A 13,847-nucleotide genomic window follows, 5' to 3' on the forward strand; every position below is an offset into this window, starting at 1 on the left:
ATTTTTAAAATTTAATTTATATGAAATGCTTTCATAATTTTTAAGGCGCCTGCAAAAGAAAAAAAAATTCAGCTGAAATTTATTTTGTCTAAAAGAACACAACTTTGAAAATAATATGGCTCTTTGTGCTTGTAGAATCCTATCTTTATAACAAAATGAGCAAATGATGTCGCCACGACTCCTGGATATCATCCGATATCATCGTTATCTTTATATCAGCGGTTAATTTTTCAGAATTTACAATCATTTGCTCAAACCACGGGGGTTGTTAGAGGCGCAGGAAACTAGTTAAAGAAAATATATTTTAAACCTGGAACACGGTAAGCATTTCGTTTCATCTGTTAAACTCTCTCAATTTGTAAAGATAAAACAAAAACAAAGAACAATGAAAAGAGATTAAAAAACTTTCAACTATTTTTTCAATTTCTCATTCTACGTACGTTAAGCGTCAGCGTTTGGTTTTTCCATTAATAGCGAATAACGAATTTTTATATCAGTTTTTTTTTTTTTAAATAAATCGAATATTCTGAAGTTTGTTAAAATAGAACTCTTTATGGATTTAAAACTCCAAAAGTTTATGGTGTGACATGATTATATTCATACAAAATGTTTTTTCTTTTTTTTAAAATAAGTTGAACGGGTCTAATCGATTAGCGATTCAGCGCATGCGCCTTGAAAGGTTAAATCATTACCTGAAGTATCAGATTATTTTCTAGAATCTTATAACTTTGTAGGTTTAAGTCTAAAAATTAAATTTAAATCGATTTTCAAATATCTGACATAGAAATCAAATCGATTTATTTCAAATATTTGATATAGAAATTTGAATTTAACACGTTTTTTTTTTACATATAAGAAACCAAGCAAATAGTATTTTAGAAAGTTTCTCATTTTAAAAGTATTTTTATTTACAACTTTTGTACTAAAAGTTGCTTAAGAGTTTCTTAAGTTTCAGATTATCAAAAGAGAAAAAGTAAATACAATGAAATTTTAAAACATGTTCACAAGTAAGATAAAATGTTTTACAGCCAACTAAAAATTATTTGAACTCCATCATTCTATGTAATTTAATTCTCAGATTTGTCTCTGAACAAAACACAAATGAGGAAATATTCCTCGCACTCATAACGAAATAAAGTTTCTTATCGAAAAGTAACTTAGTACTAATAGTTTCTCAAGATTTTTGGGCTTGTAGTTTTTTATAAACGCGTTTGTAAAAAACAACAACAACAACAAACAAACAAAAAAAAGAACGCGTATTCACTGCTCAATGTTCATATAAAAATAACTCGATTAGCAGACGAGGCTTGATAAAAAAATGTTGTTGTTGTTGTTGTTTTAATTGCTACGTAAATTTTCAAGAAAATTGACGACTAACTAGTTTTTGAATTATTTTCTGCAGCATAACCTGAATGTAAAGCAAGATTTAAAAATGGCCACAAAATGAAGTAATTTTTTTATCATGCGCTAAAAAAAGCTACCAAGTAAATATAGTCAACGTATTAAAGACGATCGCTTTGGTTAACATAACATCGAAAACGACAAAGATAGTAACGCAATCAATAACAACAATAAATATCTTGTTTAAAGTTTAAACTGTGTAATAAGAATTTCATAATTTATTATTGCAGAAGACGTCTTTAGAAATCAATTTGCAGTCAGTCAATATTAGTTTCTGGGAATCGCATTTTTTTGCAATATCCGTGCAAATTTAGATAATTTCACTTTTAGCGACAGATCGAATTTAGTTAAACAACATTGCAAGTGTCTCTGAATAATTATACTTCAAATTTGTTAAAGAAATGTAAAAAAAAAAAGAATTTAATGAAATGATAACTAAGTATTTTTAATTTCACTTTATTTAATTCTCGTTAATTTTTTCTTCTCAATCGCATGACCTTATGATCTAATGACGTCATTTTGAACAGTACTTAAGAAAAGTTTGCTAACGAACGAACTAACTGGAAAAACACGACCAAAATCCGGAAATGTAAGAAAAAATTTTTTTAAGAGATGCGACGAGTGCTTGCGTTCCACATCGCAAGTTTCTGACAAAAGAATAAGAAAACGAAGCTTTGATATTCTTTTGGTGCTTTAGTTTGTATGGAAGAGATAATAAAAACGTTAAAAAAAGAATTCGAATTCGTTTTTTTAACCAAAAGTTTATTTTTTTTCGTAGAAATAAATAAAAATCGTCATTACGAAGAAAGGTTTTGGTCGATATCAAAATTTAAAAAAACCATGAGGTAAGAATCTGTTACCAATTTGACTAGTCGTGTTTTGTTACAAATTCTGGTGCAAAAATTAAAATCTAACCGATTAAAAACTAAAGTGTCTTTTTTCTACGCTTTCTTTTTAACAAAATTAGCTCGTTGAAAAAGTATGGATTAGCTATTTGTGGAGTTGGTCGAGCAGGGACTATTCATACTGGGAACTGCTACCGAAATCCCCGAGTTGAAATCAAGTACTTTGTTGAGATTGACATCGATAAAGCTGAACAGCTCAAAAGTTCATTCGGACTTGAAGACACTAAAGTGGTTAATGTTGATCAAATAGATATAGTTCTAAGTAATAAATTTTTCTTTTGTTTAGAGGTATTTATTATGTAATAAATTATCATATTCGGTAAATTAAATTGTTATTTACATATATTTTGTACATTTTGCTTAACATTTTTATAAATATTGATTATATTTATTAGATGACGAATCAGTTGACGGCGTAATCATTGCAACAGTAACTGCTGCTCATCAGGAGTTAGTTTGTAAATGCATTGAAGCAAAAAAAGCAATATTTTGTGAAAAACCAATCGCATTAGAATTGGAAGATACTAGTAAGTGTTTTATAGTTTTCTTTTATCACAAGATTCCTATTTTTTATATCTTTGCCACAACTTTACTGTAATAATGTTTTTCACTGCACTCTCTATGTATAAATCTTTTTTAGTTGTTTGCTATGAGAAGGCCGCTGAGGCAAACGTCCCTATATTCTGTGCATTTAACCGTCGCTTCGACAAGTCACATGCTAGCGTTCGCAATGCTGCCCGGTCAGGAGAAATAGGTAAAATACACATGGTACGATGTATCAGTCGCGATTCGCCTCTACCCAGTAATGACTACCTGAAGATATCTGGTGGGATTTTTCACGATTGCGCAGTGCACGACATTGATATGATCACTTGGATATTAGATGAGTATCCTGTATCTGTTTTTACCCACGCTCACGCTTTTCGTAAAAGTATATCTGAAATGGATGACGTAGACACCGTTTCAATAACAATGAAGTTTGCCTCAGGAAGCATTGCTCAAATTGATATAAGTCGTTTTGCTGCATATGGATATGACCAGCGCGTTGAGGTGTTTGGAGAGCTGGGTATGTTAGAGAGTGTTAACCAGCATAAAACTTCTACAATTAAATCAACTAAAGACCAAGTTTCGCGAGATTTGATTCTGCATTCGTTTCCGCAACGTTATGCAGAAGGTTATGCGAGCGAGCTTGATCACTTTCTAGAGGTTATCGAGGGAACACCTCCAATTGTCACTGGTAAAAATGTAATGATGGTATCTTTAATAGCTTCAGCATGTGAAGAATCTCATAAAAGTGGTAAGCCAATCTCCATAGATGAACAAAATTTGACTTTTAAGCCGTCTTTTTAAAGAGAAAAAAAAACATTCTGAAATTGTTTGCATTTCATTAAAAAGGGTTTAAAAACAAAAGTTTTGTTGTTTTCAGCAGAGTGTTTTGACAGACAAGATTTTTTAGGTTTGAGCTGAGACATCAAATATACTTAATATAACCGAATTGGTCAAAAGAAACGCAATTTCTTTGCCAGCGCAAAAACCCACAAAACTACGTTTGGATTACGTCTGAAAAAAAATATCCGGGTATTCCATAAACCGATCGGTAGACTTAAGAAACTTGGTAGAAAAAAATTTACCTAGAAAAAAATTCATTACTGTTTTCGTTAATTTAATGAACAACAATATTTGGAAAATTGATAACGAACAACTAATTTAGTCATCAATCATTTTATGTGAAAGAGAAAAATTACCATAAAATTCCTAAAAAAATTAGCACTTCAATAAAAGTTAATGGGATTGTAACCCATAGGTATCCCTCTATGTGTACAAAACTTTAAGTTAAATTCTTTTGCGGTTACTGAGTTACAGGGCTTTAAGTGTTCAAAAGGTTAAATTTTTCGCTTCAAGTCGTTTTCTGTGGCCGCACTTTTAAAGAGTTTGTTGACCGACCAATATATGTAAGCTCAACGGAGAGTGGGCAGCAAATTTTATTGTTATTTTTCAACTACATGAGCAACAAAAAATCTATGGTGAGAAAACCATTTAAAACCACTAAAAATGCTCAAAAAAGCGGTAACACAGCTTTTCATTAAAACGGTTAAGTTTATGTTCAAAAGTTGCCCAGTTTGCACGAGCGAGTTGATCTCAGAAAAACGATCAAAAAGCAAGGAAAAAAACAGAAGAAAAAAAAGTTTTTCTTATAATTAATATATTATTGAGATTTTTCCTTTTTGAAGCTATAACTGTTGCTTAGTGAATACTGTAAATTATTTTATAAAAAAAGTTATGCACGAAATTGATTCAACACACAAAAAAAAACAACAAGGAAAAGTAATACAAAATAAAAAGAATTTAGAAAAGAGGAAATTATACCTGTAAATCCATACGGTGTATTTGTTTTGTTTACATACATTTAATATTTCTCTTCTTTTTTTTCGGCTTTCTTTTTTAGTAATTTTTCAGCTATATTTTTTACTTTTTAACCATATTTGGTTAAAAGATTAAAAAATATGCTGAAAAACTTTATTAAAAAGAAGGACGAACTTAACTTTAACGTTTTTAATGTAAGAGTTCCCCCAAGGCATTTGTAAAACTTCTCGCACTATCATGGGGAGAAAAGACGAAGGAAAGGATGTCACTCCCGTCTCTTTGTATGACTTCATTTCCATCCGCATTAAAGTTGAAATCTGGGATCAAGACTGTGATTACCTGATTTGCTAGATTGGCTAATTAAAGTTGAATGAGAAATACCCATTTGAAGCGCGCTAACTTGATCTTAAACCACCACCAGTGAGATTCAATGATTGCTTGAGTCCATTAGGCAAAGAGTTTCTTCACAAATGCATCAAATCCACATTCCGTGAAAACCTAAAAAGACTTTAGGCTCTCTCAAGTGAAGTCTGCAATTCTTCAGAAATTCTGGAAGTGTTTTGGCCAAACCAAAAATGAATTGAAATCTGGTTCACGAGCCAATTATGAGTATATCTAATGCCACACTCATCCTTGACATCATTCCTTTCTCTGAACTGCATCATTTTCTGGTTGTTTAAAACACTCCAAAGCATCTGGTCCGATGCTGAAATTGGGTCTTTATCCCTCAACATCAAACAGAGTCCATATCATGGAGGTCATTTCAAAAGAAATAAATGTCAGAAATTGCTTTAAAATGTTGATCGTCTTCAAACAGCATAATTCATATTCAAATATCAGCTTTTCAAGCTTTTGGAATCATTGATGCTCTGAGGAAATTTGATTCGGTTCTAAAAAGCTGTTTTGGTTCAGTGCTAGAAGCAGACTACTACAAAAAGGTTGATCAACTTAAAACATCCTACCTTGCCTTTCCAAATGACAGTACTATGATTCATGTAGTGTTTCATCATTATAAAGACTTTATTGACAGTCAAATGGCCTGCAAATGGAACAGGCAGCAGAGGTCGCAAATCAAGGTTTTCCTCATCACTGATAGAGCTTCAAACAAATCTCCACGTATCCAGAATATGCTGAAAGGCATACAAGCTGTGTTGTTGATTACAAATACCAAGCATCCCTAATGTTTTAGTCTATAGTATTCAGATTTAGACTTTTGTGATTTTGTTCTAGAAAATCTTTGAATCTAAATCAAATGCAGAAAAAAAGTAGGGCTTTTATTATTCATTAAAAAGAAAGTTTTTGCTGTGTAACCAGATCTTGAAATCTTGAAAAATTGAAAAAAAAAAAAAAAAAAAGTGAAGAAAATCATTATTGTATCAACAGCAATGAAAATCTGGCAAAATATTTTTCCATTTTTTTCTAATAAAATAAAATAAGGTACTTAGATGAAAATAGAAAACTAAGTCTTTAAGTTGTTATTTAGATGTAAAGCTTATTCTGGTTTATAAGATCCCTTTCAATATTTTGAGTTTGGCAAAGTTAAAAAGCAAACACATCAAAACAAAGAAGCGAAAAAGGGAAAACTTCAATTTAATATCATTTTGGGAAAAAAAATGCTTTTTTCCTTTTTTTGTTTGCTTTTTGATCATTTTTCTAGCTGAGATCTATCTTTTTCTAGCTGAGATCTATCTTTTTCTAGCTGAGATCTATCTTTTTCTAGCTGAGATCTATCTCTAGCTGAAGTTTTGTACACACAGAGGCATACCTATGGGTTACAATCTCACCAATTTTTATTGGACTACTAATTTTTTTAGGGATTTTATGGTAATTTTTCTCTACAAACCAAAATTTCGAAGCCAATTTATATTCGCAGACGTAATAGATAGGTTTCAAATTGCTATTAAAAGGGTCAGGGAACTTTTTGACGCAATTTTCACTTCAAATGAAAGTGTTCATGGTTATAAACAATTCCGTCTAGATGAAAATATGCCTTATCTTCACAAAACTTTGTCTAAACTATCTGGCTGGTTTTCCAAAAACCATATCGCGAATTCCTTTCGTTATGGTTAATCTGCTAGCTCCAATTGATGGCTTCCAACTGATATGCAGAATTTAGTAGTTTACATAAACCCTAACCAATGATAATAAAGATAAAATATGATTGGGTTCAAAAAGAAAGATATATTTTTGCACATTACATAGGTTAAGTTTCTGTAGTGACTTATAAGACACACTGTATATATAAAGTAGTAATTTCATGCTATCTTGACATTGATTTGGTTTTTAAGTTTCGGTCTGTTTCGGTTTCGGCTTTACTTAAGTTTTGGTTTGAGTTACAGTTTTACTGTAACGTTTTCAGTTGTTCACAACCCTATGTAAGTGGAGCTCACAACAGTGAAAGAAAACAACAGTGAGGTAGCAGATGTTGTGTCTTCAATATCCAATCGTAAATATTTTGTATAATCAAAACATGATAAGCTTTAAAAAATTACAAGGAAAGCAGTTATTTAAAAATTTGTAATAGAGATAATTGAATGCTCAATTTGACCTATTATGTCTTTGACCCAACTGTCGATATCTTGGAATCGTAAAAAGATACTTTAATTTTGATCATATAATATTCTACACAGATTTCTTAAACAATATTTTACATTATGACTGTGTTTTTCTAAGTATATTTATTATTCTCTCTTTATATCTCTTAATATATATATATATATATATATATATATATATATATATATATATATATATATATATATATATATATAATAAAGAAAGATAGTAATATAATATGGTAAAACATAGTTATATAAATAAAGATAGTTATATAAGTAAAAAACGTTTTACAAAAAAATAAAAAATGTCAGCCTTACAAAAGTTATAGCAATTAAAAAATAAATAAAATCAAGTAAAAATATTGATGTTATAAACCGCTTAAGAAGTTTTCGTTTAAAATAAAATACTGTTGCAGTAATTTGGTCACAATTGAATTCCGCTCGAAACTTGGATGCATTCCAGGGAGTTAGGATCATCCACACACAAAATATGTTTTACAACGCTATAAAAGTATGATAAGGTTCTTAGTGATGATGTCACATTAAAATCAACTAATGGTTATCACCCTCAATTTAAAACTCTCAGTTGTAGGTGGTCTCGAATAATTTAAATAATTTTTTTAACATTATAAAAAATTTCTCTATAATCTCTTTTATTCCTGTTAACAAAATGTGATTTGCTGTTAGTAAAATTCTTAGAGGTTAAAATTGAGGGTGTTACGCCACGTGCTTAAACGTTTATGATGTTTACTAATAGTATAGAGCTCTTTTCATGGCACATATATTAAGAAAATCTCAATTGCATATTGTGATACTTATGATTAACATAGAAAAGTGGTTCTTAAGTAAAAAAAAACGTCTACCTTGGATCATCATAACATACAACTGGAATATTTTTTGCTTTTATATCATCCACCAGCACTTTTACAGTCTTTTGCCCACAGCTCTCTCTTAACAAGTAATAATGAAATGTAAATGAAATTTAATTAAACTTGTTAACTTAATTTTAATAGAAAAGCTATTTTAAATTGAAAAGTTATAGGCTGAATGAGATTGCGGCGCCATGTTTTTAATCGTAAGCAAAAAATAGAAAGTGTGAAGGTATTTATTAATGCAAACTGTTTTGTTCATTCAGACCTACCTAAAACGTTTTGGGCAGTTTTTATTAAATGTGTTTTTTGCTTAAACCAGATTTGTGAATAAGAATGGCTTCTTGAGCTTGTACAAAAAAAGTTGTATTAAAATTGTACTCGTGGATTGAAAGTCATCAAATTATAATAATAAAATAACATGAATTTTATTTACAGTGGTTTAAGATGCAGTGTATGAGCAATAATAATTACCACCATTGTTATGTTTTTGCTGTTCAACTCTGGAATCATAAAAGGTCCCAAATAATACCTGAAAAATAATAACTGAAAAGTAATAGCTTAAAAAAATCATATTTTTAAAATAGGTATCTTTTTGTGATTAAAAAACAAAAAATCTTTTTGATGACAGGTAATGGAACAAATTAGTTTCATTCAACTACCTGTTATCAATAAGGTTTGTATTTCTAAAAAATGTCGAAACTAAAATGTTTTTTTTTATATGTAGACCAAAAATAATTTAAAAAAATATATCACCTATGTTTCATGTATGCAGGGTATATCTTTCTATCGTTGTAATGCTGTCTGGTTCCATTTAATACAATGTGTATGATTCCGGATAATTTTCGTGCAAACTATTGTTTTTAAAAATAACAAAATCTATTAGATAACTTTAATTATAAATAAATTATCATTGCAAAACTATAAAAAAAAATCATTGTGAAGTTTGTTAATAAATTTTTATAATTATCAACGTGACATTAATTTGAAAAGATCTAAACCTTAGTAACTGTGATATTACAGCCGAGTATTTTTATTCAAAAATATTTTTATGCATTAAGAAATTAGAAATGAATTCGATAAAATTGACCACTACCAATTGATTTAGTAGTTTTATAATCTACTATTTTTTCTTCGCTTATTTTTTCTCACTTTAAAAATAAAAGTGCCAAACCACTTGTTTATTAGCGATAATTCGCAGCAAACACAATGAGAACAATAATTCAGTAAGCCTAATTACAAACACAGGTTGATGGCAAATCATTCGCCTAATAAACTGAAAGAACTTTCCTTTAACGCTGATTACACAGCATAAAATCTTTCATAAGACAGGTGCAGAACGAATGTAAGGTTTATAATTCAATAAATGCTAGGTTTATCAAAAGTTACCTAGTTGTTAATATATCAAAATGTTGAGTCATTAACATTTCAGCAAAAAGCATAAATTTTATGAGCTGTTATAAAAATTGACCATTTTTTTTTATCTAATAAAGGCAATATGCCTTGATAACATTTTTTTAGTACAATTTCCTTATAAATATGATAGAACTAGAACCGTTCAGTTAAAACGAATTTCAAAGCAATAAAAAAAGGAATTCACACTCTTTGGTTTGCCATTGACCAATAAGGTGCTTGTATTGAGCATTCCCAAGGGCATTGGTTAAAGTTGATACCAGGAGGTTTAACACTTCCACACCATGTTAAACCATTCAGAAGGTAACTAAAGAAAATTTATAGGTAATTCAATTAATTTCATGAAACTTTTCTTTTATGTTTTTAAAAAAATGTTCAGCATGAAATACAATTTCTAAATAAATTGATTTCAAAATGCTTCATAGAAGAATTGAAAAAACATCGCAATTCTTTAAAATAAAAATAATTTCAAAAAACTATATTACCCCGCTAAAGTATCTTCTAATGTTGTAAACCTCTTTGTATAAAGAAAGTCAGAATATTTATGTGCCAACTCCCTTGTCCCAGACCAAAGTAAAGCCTAGTTATTAAATTTACATTTAAAAAGAAAATTTTTATGCAACATTAGTGATAGTTTCAAGTTATATTATCAATTTTCTTATTTACAATCAGCTTTAGTCGTCAATAACAACATTTTTTCGTCGATTTGCTTTAGTTCATAGATATTCAACTTACTTTGTCTCTAGGAATACTTTCTTCAATGCTGTCTAAGAGTTCTTTGTAATCAGCTGCAGTGACATCACATGGTTTTTTAAATCCAAAGGCTTTAAAAAAGAGTTCCCATAGCTTCTCACAGTTCCATTCGTTTTCTTCTAAAACACCATTTTTGTATTGGTATTCATAACATCTTCCCAGAAAGATCTCTTTTATATGTCGAGTTGTACCATATTTTTGAATTTCTGATATTTTGTTTATACTAGTTTTAGTAGTGGCTTGTTTAAAATCGTTTTTAAAGCTATTAACATAATTGTTTATTAACCAATCTGAGTCAGAGTCAGAGTTTTGAAAATCAGGATCGATGTTTCCTCTTAAAGCAGCTTGGTTACTGATGTCACTTGGTAAATAAGGCTGGGAAGAATCGAATGGGTTTGAAGGTGCAATCACAATCACATCTGATAAAAAACGAACACGTGTTAGAATGAGATTATTCAAGCGTCTTTTTCAATTACTGTTCCTCGCCCTTGTGTTAATGTAGTTGTAAACGACAAGTTAATTATATTCAAAACAAATTCAAAACTGGTGCATATTTGACATAATTAAACGTTATAAGTTTATGTTTGTAAGCTATAATTGTTCGTATATGTTTGTAAGCTGTAATTATTCGTATATGTTTGTAAGGTATGATTATGAGTTTTATGTGTTTGAAAGCTACCGTCATAGTGAAGAACAATATATCTGGATTTTAACCACTTTCATTTTGATGCAGATTTTTGCTGTTCATATTTTTCATTTACATAAATAACAAAATCGTAATTTGATGTCTAATTTGATCGTAGTTTGATCTCTAAATTTTTTAATTTTTTTTTGTTTTTTGTTTTATGGAAGACGATGAACAATTGTTACACTAACTTTTAGTTTTGCGATTTGCACCAAATGACTTTTTTGCAGAAATATTTCAAACAAAGAAAGAAACTCGTGTAACTATTTTAAGTTATTGAGATATGTATGTTTTAATTTTAAAATCTGGATAGAAAAGTAATTTGACATTCGCAATAGATTGTCATTATTCGGTAGAAATAAAATAAAGTTTTATTATGAAACTATTGCACTTCTATTTACGATTGTACAACGCATGCTCATCGTACAACACATTGCACAACATATTTCACAATATATTGTACAACGCAGTATACAAATTTCATAATTAAAATAAGTAGTAAAAGTGAATAAGCAAAATTTGCATACACGCATACACATTTGTACGGATGTATAATCACCCTAAACAGTTCACGTCACCTTAAAATGCTCACATTTTTCTTATCTTGTTTTTGTTGGCCACGTGATTAACCTATAACTGAAAAATAACGATAAAGAACACAAAATGTGGACGCAACGTACATAAATATATTCAAGATGTGAATAAAGTGCACAACAAGCAATTCAGTTATTTATCATGTAATAAGATAATAAAAGAAAAAATGTGAAGGATATTCAAGTTGGTTATCTTATTTGACGAAAGGAAGGATCGAGCAATTTACTTGGATTAGTCAAGTCATCCACAAGAGCATGAAGAAAAATACATCACGTAGGAAGAAAAAGCTTCTTCGTCATATTTAGGCCACTCCATCAAAAGTTCTGTCTACATGCATATCAACCGCTAAGTTATGGTATTGTAAAGAAAAATGTATTGATTTAAATTACTTGATTGCCACCGGGTTTGATGGGACTGTCGTGAAAATTGCACTGAAAGGTGGCGCTATTTTATTAACTGAAAAGCATTTGGAAAGAAGCATGTGCGCTTATTTCATTTTAACGAAATACTGCTCCGCTATATGTTGGATTTTTGATTGCTAACCGACATCTTTAGCTCAAGCAGAAAAGCAACTTTTTGATATCTCTAAAGATATTGGTCCAGACTAAAAATGTTTTCACAGAATCTATTGTGTTGTTACTAATGGCACGTGGCTAGATGTTATGTATATAAGAACATGAAAAAATGTGTTTAACACATTGGTTAAAAAAAGGGTATCGCATTTGTCAACTGGGCCTTGCGTTCTAAAATCTTGGTGCTGAATAAATATTATTTGGCACCAATATTTTAGAACACAGCCCCAATCTTCAGGCCACTCTGATAAAAACATTTCCTAAAGAGCTGTTCTAAACAAATTTGTTTTTCTGCGACATAAAACTCTCCATCTCTTCGTCTCATCGTGTTTCAAATATCATAGTCGTTTTCTTATCTTTAAATTTCTGCTCTTAAGAGTTACATATCAAACTTACTTCGCTAAAAGTTCAAAAACTTTTTTTAAGTCTTACCTTTTACAAGGAGCCCCAGCAGCAAGAATATTTGAAAAAACATTCAAGATTCATCCATTTAATGAGCCTATAAATGATAATGAAATTTAACTAAACGAGTGTATAACTTTTTTGACTCTAAATCTAAATTGTTTAAAAATGATCTGATCTAAAAATACCAGTGCAATTTAACGATTTTTGCTTGTAAAACAATTAGAAAGCGATGTTTCTAAATTCAATCAATAGAAATAAATAAGAAGTTATGGTTCATGTTGTATGGAATATAATTATTGAAAATTTTTGAAATATCTGAGTAAATTAAAAATAAAAAAAGATTTAGAAAATCTTACTTTCTAGTTTTTTTTTTAATTCAAATCTTTAATTGAAATTAAATGCATCACATTCTGGCAATTAGTCTTCAGCATGATTTCATGCATCAAATAGGGTTAGACAACAGATACTTCTGATCGTCTCTTTATAAAAATGATTGTTGCTGCAATTGAATATTTCTAAAAAATCGTGTCGGAATTTTTTCTCTTTTTTTTTGTGCAAGTTTTGGTCATTCGATAAAAGAGCGAGAAAGTTTTTCTTACATTTTTTTAAATAAAATTATCTTATAACTCCAACATTAAAAGGACTGTCCTCATAGATACTCGAACATTAGACAAGATTCCTTGAAGTAATATTCTAAAACTTCTTCGATTTTCAGAGGCACGATCGGCCGAAGTAGAAAAAATTCTTTCGCGACTTGTAGTTTTTAATTCGAGAAATTTCGATTCTAATTGATGGTCTGATCAATCAGGAAAAGCCGTTCTTAATGAAAATGAATTCAGTAAAAATTTACAAAAATAGGATACTGACACAAACCAGCAACAGGAAAGAAACAAATTTGTCCGGATGAAGTTAGTAAATGAGATGGAAGACAAAATAGTGTTTATCAATTTTTTTTCTTCTAATGTAATAGCATTTTTCAACTAGATTTCTCAAATATGAAATGTTTACGTCAGAACACTGGGGTGTCGAAAACTAGGGCGTCGGAAACTAGGGATGTAAAGGAGACATTTGCCCCAGTATCTCCAATCATTTTAATTAATGCTAATGTGTCTTTTGATCAACGAGTAATTTTTGTTATGAGTTATTCATTTAGTCATTTAAAAATTAAAAGTCGCATTTTTTTTTTGATAAATCGGAGTTTAGAATCCACTTGATTCTATTTTTTGATAAATCGGAGTTTAGAATCCACTTGATTCTATTTTAGGAAAAAATCCAACTCCAGCCGTACAATTTGATCCCTTAGATCTTCCGGCTGCCCAGTATGCCTT

General features: G+C 29.9%; 2 protein-coding genes across 5 annotated transcripts; one reads left to right on the forward strand and one right to left on the reverse strand.

Annotated features, from left to right (window-relative positions):
• The first annotated feature begins 1,879 nt into the window (after positions 1-1,879).
• On the forward strand, positions 1,880-3,679 carry LOC145190182 (uncharacterized). The gene is made up of 5 exons (XM_090091284.1): positions 1,880-1,990; positions 2,180-2,246; positions 2,369-2,568; positions 2,702-2,833; positions 2,947-3,679. The coding sequence occupies exons 2-5, from the start codon at positions 2,242-2,244 to the stop codon at positions 3,654-3,656; spliced, it is 1,047 nt and encodes a 348-aa protein (XP_089947410.1). The 5' UTR covers positions 1,880-1,990; positions 2,180-2,241; the 3' UTR covers positions 3,657-3,679.
• A 3,783-nt stretch (positions 3,680-7,462) lies between these two features.
• LOC145190170 (ADP-ribosyl cyclase/cyclic ADP-ribose hydrolase-like) lies at positions 7,463-12,941 on the reverse strand. Of its 4 annotated transcripts, none has more exons than XM_090091378.1 (9): positions 12,876-12,941; positions 12,547-12,613; positions 10,246-10,682; positions 9,996-10,090; positions 9,700-9,817; positions 8,854-8,951; positions 8,572-8,629; positions 8,092-8,178; positions 7,463-7,731 (listed from the first exon to the last, which is right to left on the reverse strand). In XM_090091378.1, exons 2-8 carry the CDS (start codon positions 12,587-12,589, stop codon positions 8,137-8,139), a joined length of 891 nt encoding a protein of 296 aa, XP_089947504.1. In that variant the 5' UTR covers positions 12,590-12,613; positions 12,876-12,941; the 3' UTR covers positions 7,463-7,731; positions 8,092-8,136. The 4 variants fall into 4 exon arrangements, 3 of the variants coding, with proteins under 3 accessions (XP_089947504.1, XP_089947503.1, XP_089947505.1); XM_090091377.1 differs by having other exon boundaries at positions 8,534-8,629; positions 12,876-12,940; XM_090091379.1 differs by lacking the exons at positions 7,463-7,731; positions 8,092-8,178 and adding an exon at positions 8,225-8,440.
• Positions 12,942-13,847: the final 906 nt, after the last annotated feature.

The sequence above is a fragment of the Hydra viridissima genome, unplaced genomic scaffold, assembly GCF_058129835.1.
Source record: "Hydra viridissima isolate aposymbiotic clone 2 unplaced genomic scaffold, HvirCarnegie_v1 scaffold_6, whole genome shotgun sequence".
NCBI classification, from domain to species: Eukaryota; Metazoa; Cnidaria; class Hydrozoa; order Anthoathecata; family Hydridae; genus Hydra; species Hydra viridissima.

Excerpts from the sequence above, each read along its gene's own strand:
- LOC145190182 (XM_090091284.1), top strand. Across the intron at positions 2,569-2,701 it reads TCAAATAGATATAGTTCTAA|ATGACGAATCAGTTGACGGC; the intron begins GTAATAAATTTT and ends TATATTTATTAG. Across the intron at positions 2,834-2,946 it reads ATTAGAATTGGAAGATACTA|TTGTTTGCTATGAGAAGGCC; the intron begins GTAAGTGTTTTA and ends AATCTTTTTTAG.
- LOC145190170 (XM_090091377.1), bottom strand. The coding sequence starts at position 12,589 with ATGTTTTTTCAAATATTCTTGCTGCTGGGGCTCCTTGTAAAAG. Across the intron at positions 8,952-9,699 it reads GGTCAATGGCAAACCAAAGA|TTTGCACGAAAATTATCCGG; the intron begins GTGTGAATTCCT and ends TAAAAACAATAG. Across the intron at positions 7,732-8,091 it reads GTATGTTATGATGATCCAAG|CGTTGTAAAACATATTTTGT; the intron begins GTAGACGTTTTT and ends ATACTTTTATAG.